Genomic DNA, 18,457 nt, shown 5'->3' on the forward strand with positions numbered 1-18,457 from the left:
GGAAACTTGGCCTTTAGCTTACGAATCGTATACGCAATTTGTTGTGGAGAAAGAGAACGGCCACATTGGCCTCTATAATTAGTTGTGACGAGCTTCGTCTATTTTTAACAAATTGCAGCTGCTAACAAATTTGTGTGCAGCTCATTATTTATAAACGCTTAGCTCAATTCGTTCGCCCATTGAGGATTGAGGGTATAAAAAAGAACAATGCGGAGTAGTTATTTGATATTTATTTATGTTGTCTGCTGATGTCTGCAATTCTTTGCAGTTCAATTGATTGCTACACGTTTCTCAATCAAATGAATAAATAAGTGAGTGCACACTTTGTTTATTAATGCATTTTTCCACTACATCAATTATTGTTTATTAGCTAACGTGCTCGTGGTTCCGCAATGAAAGCTTATTGTGTGGCAGCTTTTGTGTGAAAATGAAGTGGCAAGTAATTTGCTTAATCGATTTAATGAATAACCATTACCAATAAGTTACTCATAATATGCGTATTCATATTGCAAACGTTTATTTCATTTAAATTTTAAAATGGTTTATTTTTGATATCAAATATTATTTAGAAACACTTTTTGTGTGCTAATTAATCTGTTGATCAAGCCTAATTTATATACGATTATAATAATTACTTGAGCATGTTTTTAGTATGTTAATCATTTTGTTGATGCATAACATAGTCAATATGTTTACGAAACTGCAATATTTATTATTAAGAGTAAAGCATATATTATATACAGTATTTAAATGTATACATAACCGATCCTATCTCATGATAATCAGACTGTTTATCATATATAAAAAATTATCCGTTTTTATCAACAACTTAGGATATGTTCTTATGTTTTTGATGTTGATGTTGAGTTTCTACAGCATTTAATAATTGTTTGTCATTGACTGAGCAAGTTGCTGGTGTGATTTCGTGTGTTAATCAATTTGTTGAAACTTGGACATCATATGGGATTAATTATCTGATTTTATCCAAAGACTATATGCAGTCACGCCTTAATCAAATATTGTATTATTACTTTTGCTCAAACAAAGATAAATGCTAAGCAATTAGCATAATGGCTCAAGTGGATACTTATAAAGCTTTGGTTTTTTTTTTATTAAATTAATTATTATCGCCATTTGCGGGGATCGTTACTACGGGCTCAAAGAAGTATGTATGTTTCTACTATTCCATAATCAAGTTAAAAATAAAGCATAATATCACGACGCAATTACTACTTATACGAAGCGATAAATGCAGTTCGTATGATGGGAAATAATAAAAATAATATAAAACTAAGCACAAAAAAAAAGAATAATAATAAAATAGTTGATAAAACAATTGGCAAAAGAATGCGGCATTTTGCTAAATTGAAGTGCCTCTGATAAACTCATAAAAAAATATATGTGTATGAATTTTTATATATCACGAGACAACCGAAAGTCGGCCTTTGCGAGCGGTCAATGCGTGATTTATTGATGCATGAATGAAATAAAATGGCATGAAATGAACTGAAGTACCGCCTGAGACAATGACCGGAGACTGATGACCGTTGTGACTGCACAAATTGAATTAAGGAAACATTAAAAAAAAAAAAAAAATATAAAAAAACAGCAACAAAATTAAAAAAAAAAAAATACAATAGCGCAACTCTTTTAATTTAGCATTGTGGTCCATAACTTTTAATAGCCGTAAGCTCTGTGATTTATGAGTTTAAATTAGCTGCGATGCCGGCAAACAGTTTTCTGCCCTCCAGTTGGGGACATATAATTCCATTGTTAATTTTGAAATGATTTTGTAAACATTTGGCACATTAAACTTAGCTGGCTGTGTGCTATAAACTAAACTGCATTCACAAATATATCGCCTAAACGTTAGACGAATACATATTTTGCAAATGAATAACACGTGTTCGAACATGATCTACGTACAAATGCAAGAAGGTCAAACAAATCACGAATAAGTCGAAGACTCAAATTCAATTGGCCAAGACAAAAGACCAATAAAACTAAAGCTGCGAGATCGTTAAAAATCATTTCAATTATTGGTATTTTTTAAATGTAGGCGATTTAATACCCTTTCATATTGACGAATAAGTAGAATATGTAAGAAAGTGTGTTTAGGGAAGAAAAAATTAAAGATACTTTTCGTTAAAACATGTATAAATAAAAAAAATAAAATTAAAAAAAAATAAAGGTCAATCAAAATGAATTACCCGATTGTTAATCTTTTGATTCTGCTTTTTATATTATCTTGTAATATATATTAATATATTATATGACAGTGAGATCAACAGTGGCTGCACTTTTTATTTTATTTTAAATGAATTTTTATTATTTAATTGGCAGCAAAATCGTCATTTGCTTCAACTTCGATGAATGAAGGCTTATCTTTAGACCAAAAAAGTTGTGACCTGTCCAACCAAAATAAAGTTCTAGCTGGGTATGGGTATTTAGAAGTCGTGCATTGACTTTAAAAAGAACCATACTTGTGTTTGATCAATTGCCAACGCGGCGGACACAATAAATATGTTATGAAAATGACAATTTGCCGGCTGACTTATGACTTTATTATATGCAAATTGAGACAAATAATAAATACATATGTATATACATACATGCATTAAGCGTGTTTACAGCGCTTGACATTTTAATACTCTGTTATTGTTGTTAATTTAAATTCAATTTATTTTTGGCCAAAAAAAAATATAATAAAATAAACAAAAAAATATATATATGTGTATGTATGTGTATACATTTATAAGTATATGCAACGCACTCGCTGCCCGCGCAAAAAGAGCAAAATGTCAGCGAGATCAAGTTCATTGAATTTTCACATTGGCCGAGGCGGAGACAAAATGTCTTTGCACTGTGTGAAAAATAAAAGCAGCATTCGCCTTGTCGTTTAATTGAATATTTTTAGTATGCTCTACGGGAATATATATGTTCAGTATATATATATATTTTAAAATAACGATGACAAAATCTGCCTCTGTGTTTTTGTGCAACGCCAAAGAATGAAACACAAAGCACAAACAAAACCGAACCGAGACACAAAATCAAGAATTCATTACGTCGGGGAACGGGATTGGGAATCAGGGGGCATTTGCCCAGGAAGGCAAGCAATTAGATTAGAGGCGTGGCCATATTTCAAGCGTTGCTTCCCTCAATGTGATTTATCAGCTTTATGTCAAGCATATTAAACAACAAATTCCTTAAAATGACACCACGCTATGAGAATTATTTTCAAAATAATCCTTTGTAAATATTTATTGGATTAATAGGTGTTCATCTCTGGCATAGAGATAAATGTGAAATGAAATTAGCAAAGGATCTTTGAGATTTTATATATTTTAGACAAATTAAAGAATGAATTATTAAAAGACAGTCAACAATTTGAATACTGATCAATTTTTGAGAAAAAAGAAGTAAATTGGTTCAAAATGTAAAATTTGGTTGATTTATTTAAAAAAATCTGCCTACTGTAGATAGTTGAATAATATAATTATTCTGAACTTTACTTTTTTCTTTTCCTAATATCTTAGCTTGATTCTTTATTCAATTTATTGGTTTATCCAGTTTTATTTATTACTTTATAAGTTTGGCCTCACAGAATTCAACTCATTCGTAAAGTCAGCCTTTTCTATTTACATTTATTGTGGCAATTTTCCACCAACAAAGAAAAGATTATCCGCAAGGTTTTTATGTAGTTCAGTCATAGAATATGTGACGCAATGCGAATAAAATTTAAAAGCACATAAATTAAGGTAACAGTTTATAAATATTTATTTGCGATTGCTTTTATTCTGAATGCGACCTTGGCCAATTGAAGAGTGTTTGACTTGTAGAAATGAATGAAAACTGTATATAACAATTTGTGTTGTGGCTACAGATAAATATTTATATGATACTAAATATTCCCATAGCTTTAATAGATGAAACAGAACTGGATCAAAGTGCAATTGTTGTGGGTGTGTCTGAACGAAGAATCCGTGTCAAGCATACAAAACTCTTAGTTAAAAATATTGCAGATTAGATTAAAATAGTCTCTTTCGAATAGTAAATTTAGCAAAATTACTGCACTAAATCCCATTTTTTATATCAACTAGCTAAAAGACATTTTGACGTGAAATAAATAATGTAAAATTAAAAAAAACATTTTTTTTTTTTTAAATTTAAATGAACTTTAAGAAACAGGAGAAAATTAAACTAGATAAACTGTAGTGGGAAAATTTTGAAAACTCTCAGAATTAAACACATTTTTAATTTTAAATTTTGAAATCGTATTTCTGAATTCGTTTTATAATGGAAATCGGAGAAGTTTACCAAAATCGAAGCGCTCCAAAATAAATACCACATTTTTTTGGTACCAAATTAGTAAATGTGTATTAAAAATCCTTTCGAAGTTAAAGCGAATTTATGTATACAATTCTAAGTAAGCCGGGCCATAGTTGTACATATCGCTTTTATCAATATCATATGTAATAAAGGTTAGTAAAAAATCTTTTGTTTGCTTAAACAAATGTTATATATTTACAGTAACTTAAGTTATTACATGAATTTGTTAATTTTAAGACAGCCACCAATAAAAGATAAAATAAAGAAAAAATAAAATCATAAACATACCCAAAAAACATTTGCGTTATTTGTGCTGGCGTCTGGCAAATATTGTGGACATTAAGGGTGCGGGGGCGGGCATACAACATGCTGGGAGTGTTGCCCAATAGTCCGGACAGACCAACAGCCTCCGCCAAAATGGCCGATGTGGAGTTACTCCTTAGTGTGGTGTAGGCACGATACTGAGAGTTATAGCCTGAACCAGTTGCGGAACCACAACCGGAACCGGAACCAGGACTACCTCCAATGGCAACAGCTGCCGTTGAACGAAGTTCCACAGCTGTTGTGGTTTCCTCCAGAGTTTCAATAATCTCATCATCATCATCAGCAGCATCCAGTTGCATGGGACTGTTGCAACTGTTTTTATTATTATTTGTTGTTGTTGTTGTAGTTGGCGTTGGTTTTGTTGTGCTGCGCAGCTTGAAGAAACCGTTACTGCTATTGTTGCTGTTGTTATTGTTGTGATTGTTGCTGTTGCGATTGATGAGGTTTAATATCTTGGCGCGTTGATTGTGTACTTTGTTGTTGCTGATATTCATGTTGTTGCTGTTGCTGTTATTGTTGTTGTTATTGCTATTTCCAATCATAGTTTGTGTTGTTATCGAGCTGCCGCTGCTGCCGCTATTGTTGTTGTTGAATCGCTGTTGCAGACGCATTTTGGCCAATTTGTTGCTGTTGCCGCTCATTTAACAAAGCTTTAACAAAATCGTTATTTGGCTTCGTCATGTGCAAATTTGGCTTACATTTCGCAATGCAATGCAGCTCATACTAAAAATTAGCATAACTTGTCTCTCTTTTTTTTTTTGCGTTTTTAGCTATTGTTTTATTTTTTTATCTCTTTGCTTTAAATCGCCGGTGACAACATTTCACAGAAGCAGCTTTCACTTTCCACTAAAGAATTTATTCGCCCAAATGAAAATAAGCAATGTTTGTTTTTTATATTTATGTATAAGAAAGCGTTGTACAAAAAAATACAATGCAAAAAATAAGTTGATGCTTAAATTTACTTTAATTTTCTTATATTTGTCACTTTTTGCTGTTGTTTTATCTCATGAATTTTATATATTTTGCACACGCATAAATAAGTATTTTATATATTTCTGGCTGTTTTTATTTTTATTTTACCTCTGGGTTAGGGAAGGGGCAGAAGGGCACACGCCAGCGCAATTTATAGGTATGCGCGAAAATTTTTATAAATTTAGAAATGATTTTTTATACGTATGTAGTAAATGTGTGTTTGTGTGTGAGTGTGTGTGTAATACACGATACGAACGGAAGTGAGCGAACAATGCACAAAGCACTCGTCACACACGGCGAAAACGCAACGTTGTGAACGCGTCGAGCCAACGAAGCCGAATGATTCGCCGAGCACAACAAAGCGCGCAGAAGTACTCGGCTCAACGCTGCTGAGTGCTAAATAAAAAGAGAGCATGCACGTGTGCCTCTCTCGCTTTCGCTCTCCCACGCGCTCACACTCTCCGCTCTCTCTGGCGTGCTCGCTGCTCTTAGAGCAGCAATGTGTTGTATTTTATTTCGCTTTATTTCTTTCAAAACAAACATTCAATCAAACGCTGTCCATCGCCTTCCAGCATCCACAATCCACATACTCGCTATAATAGTGTGCGTGGGCAGCTTTCGATTGTCGAAATATTATTAGTGGCATATCGATCGATCGAGCAATCCATCGATGGATCGTATGGTTTTTATTGCAGCACTCATCATACTACTCGTAATTTGTACAATTTGGAGCAACGCACAATGGCAACATATCGATAATATGGCAATCGGAAATCATATTGAAAGTTTAAAATCGCATTCATGGATATCATTAAATTAACCAAAAAAGGCGCATACTCATAATATTGCGGTTGTGATCTCAAAGTGAATTTATCTATCTTAACATAGTGTACAAAATCATTATTTGAGCATCAGCGAACCAGTTATGCATTTGGCGCAAACTCGTTTTACAATGGAACCAAATATTGTTTTCTATTATAAAGTAATCTATGAAGATAGTATGGAGTCGTTTTGAACATCTTTTTAAATTTTTAAAACAAGAATTTACAAGAAATGTAGTTGAGTTTTTATTAGATATTCAATATTTTTATCATACATACAAATAAGCTATGAAATTGAAAATGTTTCCCTAGATAAACCATCATTTATCTTAGAGATTGAAAAGTTCTGTAAATAAAAATCGAAAACAGATTATTATGGCTTGTGATTTAGAATCTAAATTTTAGATTTAGTTCATAAATTAAAATTATAAAATAATTTGTTTTACAAAATTGTTTCTATCTTGTTTTTGCAGAAATCCTAAACTGTTTCCCATTGTGCGTGGCTTTCTCTTTTATGTGTGTTTTGTTTTTCAACAGAAATGCAAATGCAGACAATGAAAGTTATTGAAATAATGCTTTTTGCAAGGGTGTTTGGACTGTACTATGACTAACTCATGGAAATACTCCTAATTACAAATTATTTTGATTAGTCATTGGTATTTTAGATTGGGACAAAATCGTAGTTGAGCTAAATGTGACTAACAATCAGTCAGATAAGTTTCTACGATAAGGTATAAAAGTGGTTTTTGGAGTGCTGGAATTGGTAACAGCTGCTCCTTAAATAGGACCAACAGGTAAATAAGTTGTGAATTATTTCCAAGGTATTTCCGCACAAAAAATTAAACAACTAGTCAAATATGATTTCATGTGATTGTCAGCAGCTGTTTGTGGGCGTGTGTGAAAGACAGGCAAATATATATATTTATATACATACATATTTATATAGGTACCAATATGACAGTCTATATGCCAAATTTAAATATACAAAATAATTTATTGACGCCGTTTGAAATGAGATTAAAAGCTCGTGTAGGTGAATGAATACATGCAATGTATAAACATACAAAACTTATTTTAAAAAAACAAATATCTAAAACTGACACAGAAAAGAGGGCGTTGCTTTGAATATTATTATGTATGTCAGGGTTTGCTCTTGGCACTTGTGCCATGCGAAAGTTCATAAAGATTTGCGTACAAATTTTGTAGACCCGTATAAACCTATAATATGCATATATATTTTTTTGGCCAAAAATATTATAGACATGTTGTTGATGCTGTCATGTACGCGCCTTAAATGAGCATTTTGCGATGATGCCATTTTGTTGTGGGCTGTTTTTTTTTTCATCTTGAATATTTTTGTTTTTGTTTATTATTTATCTATTTAAATTATTGGAACCCAAAAGAATCGTTTGTGAATAAGGTGAAAACATTTAATAAAAGGCTTACAATTTGTAATTTCACATAATTCCGAATAATAAGGTGTCAGAAATATGATCAATTAATTTGAATAAATCCGGATAATAAACAAATTGCTATTCTACTCTCAAGAATTCGACTCAGATTGAAATATATTTAATATGTTGATTTAAATGATATTTAATATCTTTAAAATTAAGATCAATTCAAGTCAAACAAATTCCAACCGAATTTAGAATTCTAATTCAAACCTGTAAGAATTCGTTAAGTATATTCTCAAATATTATGAACATTCTTAATTAATCGAATTAATTACTCGAATATTTATAAAAGAACAATAAAAATACTTATGCAAAAGTAATTATTAATGCAGATATTGAAGTGTGCATTAAAACAAATTAACTCAACTTTATGACAAAAATCCAATTAATGTTTCTACTTCAATATGTTGTTTTTTTTTTTTTTTTTGTCTGTGAAGTAAAGTCTCTGACACAATTCTGAGTTTCCCTCCATACTCAATAATAGCTGACTGTACAAAGGTAACTCGATCAAAGTTTGTTATTTATCCGTGTCAGCTAATTTGCGACAAATTAGGCGTTCGATTAGCGTCAGTCGTCGTCTGTTTTGCCCAATAGCTATTATTTACCTGAATAAGACATCTAAGTTTAAAAATGATCGACAACTAGATACGCTATCGACTTTTACGAATCAGACTTGGCTTGCAAATATTAATATTAATATGTATAATTTGTAGTTTAAAGTATAAACTATTTCGATCGTACTTTAACGATAATTTTTCTATTCTGGTTTTGAAATCGAAATATTATTAATTCTTATGGTAATATTCTTCCAGCTCTATCCGATTGAAATATTATCTCTTAAGGAGCAGACTGGGAGATATACACCATATTAAATCAATTGAGAGGTAAACTTTGAACACTTTTAAACTAAATAGTTGAACTCATTTGCAAATTGGTCACGCTAAATTAAGCGACGGACACATTGGCGTCCCTCTCTCTCTTTCACTTTCTGGGTGCTCCAACTGAGTGTGGGGTGTGTGGGTTGAGGGCTTTGATGGGTTGATTGACAGCTGATTGCCAGTTGATTGACAAATTTTGCGATTGTGTGTGCACATGGGAAGGTATGTCCCCTCTATGTGGCATTGCTCACATTCTGATACCCATTTACTTTTATATATATCACATATTCTGTTGTTATTATTGTTGTTTTTTTTTTTACTTTTATTTAGTTAATTTTTTGTACGTTGTTTAGCTCTGATAAGCGTTGGCCGATTACTTTATGCGCATATTTCACGACAATTCAATCAAGTGGCCGTCATATAAAAAAGGCATATGTACAGATACACAAATGTATTTACATCTGTATGTATTCAGCGATAAGTTTCTAAAAGGTTGGATAACAAGGCGCAGATAAAACAACTGTAGCACACACACACAAACAGATCGCAGCTGAAAAACTGCGGGAACCCGCCAGAAACTGTGTGCCGTAAATATTATTTGCATACGCTGCGTATGTGTGATATTTATTTAAAACTTAAAGAGTAAACGACAGAAAATTAAATACAAATTTATCGTACGCAAACAAAAACGACCTTCAGGCTTTTATGGCCGTTGCCGATTCCTGTCTGTGTCCATTTTTATTTCCGTTTTGTGTTAATTGCTTTTCGTTAATTATTTTGGCATTCTGCTTTCTTGCAGCCATTTCTTTCTTGTCTTACATGCTACATGATTTCCACCCAATTGTTATTGTTATTAATGCGGTTAATTTCTGCGACGTTTCCTTCTGCTTGTTTACATCAACAAAGCGTCCACACGACGACGACGTCTCTGTCGGCGTCGCCCCCTTTGGACAGAGCGCCAAAGCTCTCTCTCCACACTGTAACTTTGCTATCAGCTGTCGCCCTCTCTCAAAATTAAAGCTTGAGCACAAGAACAGCCGTAAACAAAGACATGAGAATGCGATAAACATGTAGAGTAATGAGATTAATATACTCTTTTTAAAGATTGTATAGCCTGAAATGTTCCAAATAAGTTTTATTATATTTGAAAATTATGCAATTTAATATTCTAATTTTTCTGAGAAGATCTTTTAGGTACTAAGTGACTTTTGGCTTAAATAAAACGTGATGCTTCAATGTGATAATCTCAACAATTCTATATCAAATCGTTTGTTTGTTTGAAAGACGTAAGATCCCGGAGATATACACATAATTTTTTCTGGTTAGGGTAGACTTTCATGAAGATACTGCAGTTGTTTTTCCTTCGTAATCATTTTTAATAATAATTGTATGCAATTCGTAGACGGTAACAAAAATATTTATTTAATTTTTATAAGCAGCACACTTTATTTACAAACTTTTGTTGTTGGTTTTTCTTTTTGTTGCCAACATTGTTGATATTTATTAATGAATTTGTATTCACCTAAATTTATCATCGTTACAGCTCGCCTTTGTTTTTGTATGTTTCCGTATTTATAAAATTAAGTGCAAAAATGGATTATTCTCTAAATGTGACAGTCAACAATATCAACAACAATAACAAAAATAAAATACATGATCCTATTTGGATGCGGATGAGTCAAGATGGGAATGATGAATTGTAGGGGGCATAGTGCAGTTTCTGGTTCGTGTCGGGTATTACAATTGGCGTCCAGATAGATGCATATATGGCTAAAATGCGATACATATATTGGAACGATAATTGGCTGATGTCATACCAGAAACATTTGGGATCCCATTGTTGACTATATCAAAACTTTTAAATATTTGCAAATTAAGCGATTTCATATTTAACGTATTTAAAAATAAATGAAATCAAATTATGGGTTATAACTTGTAACCGTATACTCTGTTCTTAGAAATCCACCCGAAATTCCCTTAATTTCGTTAAAAAATTACCTTTCGGGGAATTGTAATATGTATTCATCATAATTAAGCCTAAATTATTAGACAGAAATAAAAATTGAGAGTTGTAGTTTTATTGTACACTGAATTCATGACAATTAAAAGACAATTCCCATATCAAAATAAAATACACGTAAAGAAATAATGCAAGACATCAAATAAATGTTATTCACTTTTCATTTCATTGTAAATATTAGAATATCTTTGCTCTTTGAATTCAGAATAACAATAATTTTAGCCATTGAGATCATTAAAAAAAAAATAAAAAAATATAATGATAATTTTTCTAATAGGAAGAAAAGGGAATGAAATAAATATTAAAATATTAGGTAACGCGCTTGCAGCTACATACATATGTACATAGGATATGTATGTAATGTACAGAAATATGTTTAAAAGTTCGCAGTTAATGTCAAGGACCTTGCTCGAGTTTAACAGAACTAAAAGCTCATTTACTTTATCTGCAACACGATTTTCTAGGCAAGTCACAAGTTCAATAGCTCATTTTGACTAAACATTTAACACATTGTTTTGTTATTGTTTTTAACAATTGCCTTGAGTATAGAGAACGTCTTTAACCTATTGTTGAAAAGACGAAACATGCGGTCAAAATCGAAACCGCATACTTAATTTCATATGGCAAGTAATCAAGGTCCAAGCTCCACGCTCCACAATTCGCTGACCTAAACTAACGGTCCACGAGCGAAATAAGCTTGCCATGTGGGCATAAATAATGAACAATTTGTTGATATTTTCCTTAAAGCTGCCAAGTTAAAAGCCAACGCAAGAAAGCAAAAAACTAACGGAGCAAAGAGCGTTGCTTAGGTCATTGACCAAAAAAAGAAATAATGTTATAGTAAAAAAATAAGAGAGCGACCACCAAAGCGCTGACGCTGGGTCTCTCTCGCTCTCGAAGCGAGCACGTTTTTCAAGAAAAAAAGCGAGCGACGCCACTTTTGGTGTGTGTGTGTGTGTGTGCGTGCGTGTGGGGAGCTCTCCCACAGACACGCATACACGGACACGACAGTCGCTCTATAAGGGCAGCCCGTCTAGTTGTAGCTTTTTGGTTTCCTCTTCGCTTTTTTGGCAACGCCAACCAATAATAACAACAGCTACGACAACAACAACAAGCAGCAACAACAACCAAACAAAGGAAAGTTGTTTTTGTCGTTTTGTAGCCCCGTTGTACGGCACAAAAGCGGTGCGCGCTTACGTCATTCATAAAAATAAAAACGCAGCGCGAAGAGCAAATGAGAAGAGCCGCTGACTCGCCATCTCTGTCTAATTGTTGTTGCTGTGTGCTTGTGTTGTTCTTGTTCTTGCTCTCTCTTGTTTGCTATGCGATTTTTGAATTTACCTGAAGAATATCTTAACCATTTTATTCGGCATTGTTTGTACTACTGTCGTTGACACTTTCCACGCTTATTTATACATTTAATCAATTTGAACTACATTGCTACGAAGTGTTTTGTGTGTTGCTTTTGTTTTTCTAGCCGCAGGTTTTGTTTTGCAAGCGAGCACTGGTGTGGAAGGCTGCCACCCGATCCAAGGGCTGCCACCCTGCGAAACTTCCCGTTCTGGCAACTTGTATCATTTTAATCAAATTGCAAATTTGGTTGCACCCAAGAGAATTCACATAATTTTAAATTTTTCTTAATATTGAAGTTAATTTTTTAAATTTTTGCAGTTCATTTAGTTCTCAATTAAGATCGTTCAGTGATTAGATCCCAAAACATTTCGTTAAGTCCCATTTTTGTATCGGCCATTAAAATAAGCAATTCAAATTTGTCCGTTGGCAAATTTCCGACCTGGATTGATTTTTTAACTTAATTATACATACATTTACAAAAAAGATAATATAGAATTTTCTAAATTTTTTTATTTATATATTTTTGTTGTTTTTAGAATTAAATTTTCTAAGGTTTTAAATTTGCAATTTTCATTAAAGTTTGTTCGTTTGAGTCAGTAAAAGCCAATCCATAGGTGGCGCATTTAAAGTTTCACAAATAGGCAAAAGATGGTGTATTTTTCATTGTGATTGCGCCGTAGCGATAAGTATTTTGTCAAGCGTGTAGAAACGTTCACAGTTGAATAATTTCTAATGATTATATTCGACTACTCTCATCAGTTATCGGCACATAAAACTAAATAAAAATTTAATCATTAATGATTAATTCATATAGTTATGTAATATATGTAATACATATGTTTTTCTTTAAATGTTAAGTGCTCGACATCAACCTTGAGTAACGGTCGTTAAAATGGGATGATTTTAGTTAACTTCTTTATTTTAAAAGCGGGAAAAATGTATTAGTAGGCTTTCTAAAAAGCTATATATGGAAATGTTGCTCTAGAAATTTTTTGTTAATGAAATCTCCAGTCATGAGTTTTAAATTGATGAGTGGTGACACCTGTAATTTGGGAAATGCAGAGGGATATCGGCATAGATATTCTCAGCACAGAAATTTTCGTAGTCCAGATACTTCTGAAGTAAAGCGCAAATGGAAAAGTCTTAATAAACAATTTCAACGTGATATTCTGCGCTTAGAACGCTCGTTAGGCGGTATGGAAAGTCGGGAAAAGTCTTTGGCCTCCGAGTGGATAAGCAAACTTAAGGCACATCCACCAAATCTAAACGAAGCTCTCGCTCGTAACTATATTCTGGAATATTTACTGCGATTTAATAAACTCAACATATTTAATTGGAAGCCATTTAGTAATCCATCGGCAATAAATACCTTGTCGAAATTTCCAGCTTTAATGGTAAGCAGAGATTTTTTTTATTAACACAAAGTTATTTGTTTTAAACTTACAGCCTATGATGTCTTTAAAGAAGAAATCTCTTATAGAGCTTATTAATACGTCCATTGATAATGGTGATTTCTTATATAAACTACCAGTGCCACGAGATGGAGCATTCTTCATTGTGCATCTTAGCCCAAATTTTTCAAATTCGGATTCAACAGTTTTAAAATTTTAATATTTAACATCTTTTAATCTTTCCATATGTTATACTCAAAACGGCACTGCTGATGCAGCAATAGAGTTGTCACCTTAACATAAATAGATGTGAATGCCGAGTGCCATAGCAGCAAGCAATTTAACATAAGCAAATACTGTAAACTGTCTTTAAACAGTTTACCATTTGGCGCTAAAATTCAAATACATAGATAATGCCAGTATTCATTCGTATAATAATTTCTTAAATTAATATTAAGTGATGAAAATATTTAAAACATTGATATAAAAAATAAATTAAAACGAATAATTTGCAATAGATTATATTAAATTTATGCTCTCCAGGCGTGCACAATAGAGAGTTGAAGTGACATTTTTCTTAAATTACATGCCCATTGTCATTGTCACTTGCAATATCTTAATTACAAATACAACGCTCTCACTTGTCTCAATATCAGATGTTCTTTTCAGCGGTTGCTCTTATTGTTTGCTTTTAATTGCAATTACCTGTCAGATTAATGGACAACTCTCGAGGTAAGACTCACCTCTTAATTGTAGCAACGACAAGCTGGCAACTTATTATGCAGTTGGTGCCACCTGCCGCCTCAACGACGCTCCACACATTTGCATTGTTTTATTGCCACTTAAAAGCCCCCAACATGCACTCACTCACATACTCTCACAATCGCGTACACACACAAGCGGACTTCGCATTTTCACACATGAAGTTAATGTGCAGCATTTCTTAATGAAGATGCAACAATGGCAAACTCCACACAACCAAATTGCCGTAGTGCTTTTCCTTTTTGACCACACCAGTTGCACGGTTGCAAATGAGTTTTTCAAGTGCCACGCAAAAGAGGTAGAAAGTATTCATTGCTTAAGTGGATTGTGTATTTTATTCTGTGCAATTTATTGTTCAAATTTTGAATTATTAATTGTATGGCATCACATTTTTCTTATACAGCGATCTGGCAGCATTAATCTAATTTACTTTTTCAAATTCTCTGCAAGCGTTAAGCTAGCTGGCTGCGCTTGATCATTGATCGTTAAATCATCAGATTGCAAAGGAAACAGAAAATCAAGTTTTCTTTTCATTGTTCATATTACGTAGTTCAATCAAAAAAAATTTGGCATGCTAGAAATTGCAATAAGAATGAATCCCAAATAATGATTATATTAAACTTATATTTTAAATAATTAATTTTCAATAACTTTACACATACATATATGCTAAAAATGGAATAAAAAAAGTTTAATTTATTATTTAATTATTGATTAAATTAAATATTATTCACATAGATATGATTGTTTAGTCGCTTTTCATATACATTTTGTAAATTAAGTGATTTTTTACAGATAATTAAATTTTACCTAACAATAACAATAATATTTAAAATTTAAAAAAATTGCAGAAATAATGAATATTAAATAGTCAGAAAATCAGTTGTCTAACTTTTTCATGGCCAACTCGTTCTTAAGCTCCTTTAACAAGTTCCAGATATTTTCCAGTCGTTTTTCGGTAAATTCCTCGCGCTTCTCTTCGATTTCTTTGTTGGATTTTTCTTTAATAATTTGCAGAGCTCGCTTTACTGTAGCATTGTCAATCTTTAAATTGCTTTTAAGGGCATTCATATCTTTGGGAATACTTTCGTACTTGGACCAATTGGAATTAATTTCAAAATCAGTCAAGTGGGCATCAAAGTTGGTGGGCAAATATTCATAATTGCCCATATTTGAATCATTACTGCTTGCATCATCTTTACAATCAGGATATAATGGTGAAAGGCAAACATCTTCTGAGTTGGGAAGACTTTCAATGCTCTGATTTCGGTGTCTTTGATTGTAAACCTCAGCACGATTGTCTTGGTTGGGAAATATAGATAGATAGCCATATGAACAATCAGTCTGGATATGCATCAGCTTTTGGAAAACAACACGTAACCATTCGGAATTTCCCCAATGTCCTTTCAAAATGCCCTCGTAGCTATTCAACAGATTTGTGCGACAAATGGCAGCATTTAGCTCCACCTTGGCTTGAATGTTCTTAAAATGGGAAATAGGTTAGTAAAACTAAGGTTAAAATCAGATATACCCACCTGAGTATCATTGACAGCCAGTCCGCCTAATAAGTTGGTCAGTATCATGGTCATAAACATGAAAATAATCAGCACTATTGAAGTGTAATAACCAGTAAAATCATTTTCATCATATTCGCCAGTGAACATGACAAGAGTTTTCATTAAAGTTGTATCCGGATGGGAATAGGAGAGAAAGGAATCTGCTACAATTGGCGATCCAAAAATGATATAGAAGCACAGACCAAAGGTAAAGATCAATATAGAATACTGGGCCAGGCATTTTAAAAAATTACTCGTCACCTGTCGCAACATGAGCATGTGTGTCGATATGGAGGGAAAAGGCAAAGCCCCTATAAGAATTGTTAGCTTGAAGGCCATCAACATGATGACAAAAACGGCATAAATTCTTTGGGTTTCCAGATTTTCACCCCACTCGATGCAGTTCAGAATAAGCAGCGTCACCAGCGGGAGACTTACATAACTAGGGAGTTTATGGGTCATCAGGTAATTCGACAGTTCTACAATTAGTATATAGCCAATTAAGCAGAAGATTATAGTACTTAGGATCAGGATAGGAAGTTCATAATGAATGCGCTGAGGAAAACGTAGAACGACATGGGCAACCAAACTGGCACTAAGGAGTATGAAGATCAGGAAGTGAGTGTAGAAAACTGTGGAGAGTCTCTGCCATTTGAGGAGCAGAAAGCAAGTGATCAATGGGTGTTGCAACAAGGGACACAGCTCCTTCGACTTGGCCATACAAACAATGGGAGCAATGTCCAAATCCTTATGTCGATTCGTCAAATTCAAACAATTCATAATAATCTCATACTGCTCATGACTGGGTTTCTTTCCACGGCTCGTGATGCAATAATCGAAGTGTTCCTCGAGCAGCTTCACATCCATATCCTCTATGGGCAGTCTCTTCCCTGAACTAGACAATCCCAGCCTGGCACCTTGACGTAATAGCTCTTTTATGGCAATCTCATTGCGATAGAGCACAGCATAATGTAGGGGAGTATTATGATGATCATCATATTGATTGACGCAATTCTCCTGATCCTTCAGCAGTTGCAGCAGACAGCTCTGATATTCATGATTAAGTGAGGGTTGAATTTGCGCCTGCTTGATCATTGTCTTGAGTAACTTGCTCTTGGGTTTATTCTGAAGTGATTCGCTTTTCAGTAAGGATAAGACAGTTGTCCAGTTGCCCGCTTCGATGGCGACTTTAACCAGTCGTTCATTATCCTCCGACGTATTCGAATTAAGCATTGCAATTACAGCCTTCAGTGCCTTTTCCGAATTGTTAGTGATATGCTCCTTGAGCAGTATTTGCTGCATTACCCTGCTGTTCCAAGCCACTATATCTTTCTGATATCCTGCCAACAGCTCCAGCACTTGATCCTCCTTCAAGCTCAGAAATTGTCGCACTAGAAGATTATATAATATAATACTGTGACCATCAAGATAATTTTGCATTAAATAGTGTAAACCCTCGCGATAATTTTGCTGACTCAACTCGGGTAGCTTGAGGAACTCGATGATTAAATTACAGCGCGGTTCCAGGGGAATTTTTTCCAATTGCAGCACAATTTGCAAAGGGGTTTTACCATCGCGATCGGCCAAATTGGGCGAGGCACCATTATGCAGAAGTATACTTATGCAGTAGAAGACACGTCCAACATTTTCAGGAGTCAGACTTTTGACCAGCGCATTCAATGGCGTCTCGTCTTTAAACTGATGATCCAAGTTCACCTTGCAATTGGATTGATGCAACAGCATTGAAAGATTTTGCGGATTCTTCGATTCAGCTGCATAATTAATGGCAGCCTTATTAAGCTGTGGATTCACCTAAAATAAATACCATTGATTAGTTATAATTTTAATCAGCAGTAATCTTACTTTCTCTCTCTAATAGAGAATCTCTAACTCTCTCTCGCTCTGTATTTCCCGTCATTCCCCTATTTAAGCCTCAAGCTTTGATTGTGTTGGTTCTGTTTATCATTTTAGAATTAAATAATATTATTTTCGAATAACTAAGAGGTGTTCATATTTCATTAACTTCTAAATTTTAAAGTAATGTCTCCGCCTCTACATTTATATTTTACGGAGCTTTGAATATATTTTTAATTTTTTATTATAGACTAGAGTAATGTGTTATTATTTACTTACATAATTGACGTCACAGCCTGCATTAATGCAATCCCTTATAAATTTTGCAGATCCCGATTTGGACAACACCTTCTCATAGATGCTCATGTTATTGATGTTATCGTTGGAAATAAGATTGGGCTGGCCGCCTAGAATGATAGCATTATGAAATCTATCCAAATCACCAGCTTCGAACGCCTCCCAGAGCTCCTTCTGTGCATCGAATTCGTCTTGACACATTCTCAGTTGCTTTCCACTCACTGGTTAAACTTTAAATGACTTGAAATCGACGACAGCTCATTACATAAGGGTACTCTTAATCATAGCTATAAAGTAAACTTCAAATAAAAAACTGAAGAGTTTCAACATTTTTGTAATACTCTATTAAAAACTAAAATTACAAAAACGAAATATTTACTATTTTTGAGAATATTATATTCAATTCACTTAAATTTTTTTTTATGGCTTATTACATAAGG

The 18,457-nt window shown here is 33.5% G+C and overlaps 3 protein-coding genes across 7 annotated transcripts in view; 1 reads left to right on the forward strand and 2 right to left on the reverse strand.

Annotated features, from left to right (window-relative positions):
* LOC117794503 overlaps positions 1–12,294 on the reverse strand; it is a 29,164-nt gene extending 16,870 nt beyond the window's left edge. For 2 of the 5 annotated variants that reach the window (XM_034635132.1, XM_034635130.1), the window contains exons 1-2: positions 12,146–12,294; positions 4,621–5,502 (exon numbers count right to left, since the gene is read on the reverse strand). In XM_034635132.1, coding sequence (XP_034491023.1) covers positions 4,621–5,297 — 677 coding nt within the window. In that variant the 5' untranslated portion in view covers positions 5,298–5,502; positions 12,146–12,294. Of the gene's footprint in view, positions 1–4,620; positions 5,615–12,145 lie in introns of those variants that run through there. The other 3 variants (XM_034635133.1, XM_034635135.1, XM_034635131.1) reach the window with 3 other exon arrangements.
* Positions 12,295–13,156: 862 nt separating this feature from the next.
* Positions 13,157–13,902, forward strand: LOC117780917. The gene is made up of 2 exons (XM_034617611.1): positions 13,157–13,551; positions 13,604–13,902. The coding sequence occupies exons 1-2, from the start codon at positions 13,171–13,173 to the stop codon at positions 13,766–13,768; spliced, it is 546 nt and encodes a 181-aa protein (XP_034473502.1). The 5' UTR covers positions 13,157–13,170; the 3' UTR covers positions 13,769–13,902.
* Positions 13,903–15,189: 1,287 nt separating this feature from the next.
* LOC117779960 (transient receptor potential cation channel protein painless-like) lies at positions 15,190–18,218 on the reverse strand. The gene is made up of 4 exons (XM_034616317.1): positions 18,000–18,218; positions 17,321–17,678; positions 15,846–17,257; positions 15,190–15,792 (listed from the first exon to the last, which is right to left on the reverse strand). The coding sequence occupies exons 1-4, from the start codon at positions 18,216–18,218 to the stop codon at positions 15,190–15,192; spliced, it is 2,592 nt and encodes an 863-aa protein (XP_034472208.1).
* Positions 18,219–18,457: the final 239 nt, after the last annotated feature.

Source organism: Drosophila innubila (genome assembly GCF_004354385.1).
Source record: "Drosophila innubila isolate TH190305 chromosome 2L unlocalized genomic scaffold, UK_Dinn_1.0 4_B_2L, whole genome shotgun sequence".
Taxonomy (NCBI): domain Eukaryota; kingdom Metazoa; phylum Arthropoda; class Insecta; order Diptera; family Drosophilidae; genus Drosophila; species Drosophila innubila.

Coding starts and splice junctions, on each gene's coding strand:
- LOC117779960 (XM_034616317.1), bottom strand. CDS start 18,218: ATGTGTCAAGACGAATTCGATGCACAGAAGGAGCTCTGGGAGGCGTTC. Junction 17,679..17,999: donor CAGGCTGTGACGTCAATTAT/GTAAGTAAATAA, acceptor TATTTATTTTAG/GTGAATCCACAGCTTAATAA. Junction 15,793..15,845: donor TGGCTGTCAATGATACTCAG/GTGGGTATATCT, acceptor TCCCATTTTAAG/AACATTCAAGCCAAGGTGGA.
- LOC117780917 (XM_034617611.1), top strand. CDS start 13,171: ATGAGTTTTAAATTGATGAGTGGTGACACCTGTAATTTGGGAAATGCA. Junction 13,552..13,603: donor CGAAATTTCCAGCTTTAATG/GTAAGCAGAGAT, acceptor TTAAACTTACAG/CCTATGATGTCTTTAAAGAA.